This window comes from Entamoeba dispar, genomic scaffold (genome assembly GCF_000209125.1).
Source record: "Entamoeba dispar SAW760 scf_1105229462161 genomic scaffold, whole genome shotgun sequence".
In the NCBI taxonomy this organism is placed as follows: Eukaryota; Evosea; order Mastigamoebida; family Endamoebidae; genus Entamoeba; species Entamoeba dispar.
The window spans coordinates 1-1,727 of record NW_001855054.1 but is presented as its reverse complement, the minus strand read 5'-3'; the positions used below and the strand labels follow the sequence as shown (position 1 = coordinate 1,727).

General features: G+C 19.1%; 1 protein-coding gene across 1 annotated transcript, besides 5 other annotated features; it reads left to right on the top strand.

Moving 5' to 3' along the window:
* Positions 1-84: 84 nt before the first annotated feature.
* Positions 85-130: a sequence feature (AT_rich).
* A 546-nt stretch (positions 131-676) lies between these two features.
* On the top strand, positions 677-1,220 carry EDI_118590 (uncharacterized protein; the record flags this gene model as incomplete). The annotated part of the gene is made up of 2 exons (XM_001739383.1): positions 677-707; positions 739-1,220. The coding sequence occupies 2 exons, from the start codon at positions 677-679 to the stop codon at positions 1,218-1,220; spliced, it is 513 nt and encodes a 170-aa protein (XP_001739435.1).
* A 73-nt stretch (positions 1,221-1,293) lies between these two features.
* Positions 1,294-1,338: a sequence feature (AT_rich).
* Positions 1,339-1,350: 12 nt separating this feature from the next.
* Positions 1,351-1,514: a microsatellite.
* An 11-nt stretch (positions 1,515-1,525) lies between these two features.
* Positions 1,526-1,593: a sequence feature (AT_rich).
* Positions 1,594-1,654: a microsatellite.
* The last annotated feature ends 73 nt before the right edge of the window (positions 1,655-1,727 follow it).

Genomic DNA, 1,727 nt, shown 5'->3' with positions numbered 1-1,727 from the left:
ATTGTATAAATCAAGAAGATAAAATCATTCTATCATCAAAAGAAAATTATACAAATATAAATAATAAGAGAAATGAATAAGGTGATAAATATGATAATATTTAATGTAAAATATCTAATAATAATATTAACACTCTTGTTATTAAATGATATGATATTAATAATGAATTATACTTACTTCAAAATTGTATAGAATTATTTGATTCAAATGAATATCAAATTCAAGTTATTCTTCAAGAAAATAAAGATGGAAATGAAGAATTATGAATATGGATTCATTATTAACACCAAACTATGATGAAAATTTAATTTCATCAACAAATCTGATAATACACTTTCAATATTAAAAAATGATATATGGAATATTTTGTTGATCTAAAAACATGTGAGAAAAGATGAAATTATGGTGATGAATGAATAGAAATAGAAGAACGTATTTGTAGAAGTACTGAAGATGATAATGTATTGTTATTATATAGATATTGTATTAGAAGACAGAGAAGATTGTATGCAAAACCAAATATTATTAAATATGGTGATATTAAACATAAAATTACACAAATATCAGAATATGTTTCATAACCACAAATTCAACCATTAAAACATCAAAGAAAATCAACAGAAATAATAATTTATACATATTCATATTGTTATTCTACTTGTTTATTTATAACAAAATGAATAAAAGAATGGAGAAGTGGTATTATTGTATGATATGATGGTGATTCATATGGTAAAGATGAAGAAATTGAAGTAGGACAATCACCATCAAATAGAATGATAAGTATAATTACAGAAAAACAATATGATTACAAACCATTAGAATTTTCACTTAGTTATAGTATTTTAGAAACATTTAAACATAATTATAAATATAATGAAAATATTCCGAGAGAATTTATAAAAGATATAGTAGATGAAAGAGTAAATATATATCCATATGTTATAGGAGATGAAATAATAGAAGAATTTGAAGAAGAAACAAAGAAGATAATAGAGAAATATCAAACAAAATGTAATCCAAAGAATAAAAGATTGGTTAAAATAGATAATAAATGTGATAAAGAAATTAATATAAAACATGGACATGGAGGATATGAATGTGGAGATAAAGGAGAATGGAGTACAAAATGTGTACTAGCTTATTGTGACTCAGGATACAAGTTTGATTATAATAAAAATAAATGTGTTAAAGGAATTTGTGCATATCCAAGTAGTTGAAATAGAATAATGACAATAAATCTAGTTATGATTATTGTTGGATTAATGATGATAATTCTTTAATTGAAGAAAGAATAAATTAATATTTAATGTTTAATTTAATAAAATAAATAATAAACAGATTTATATCAAATAAAATAAAAGAATAGAAATAACAAGATAAAATAATAAAATTATAACATAATAATAATCAATATTAAATATAAATAAGAATAATACAATAAATAAGAAGAAAATAAAGAATGAAAATAAATAAAATAATGATAAGAATATAATAAATAAGAATAAATTAAATAATGAATCAGATAATAAATTATAATAAGATATAAAATTAAAGATTATAATTCATAAATAAACATATTATATATTATATTAAAGAAATAAATAGAAAATAAATAATAGAGAGAATAAAATAAATGAATAGATAATAAATATGATGAGTGTATTATCAAAATTAGAAAATATCATAATTAATTTAAATTTAGAATTGTTTCATTAACATAATAT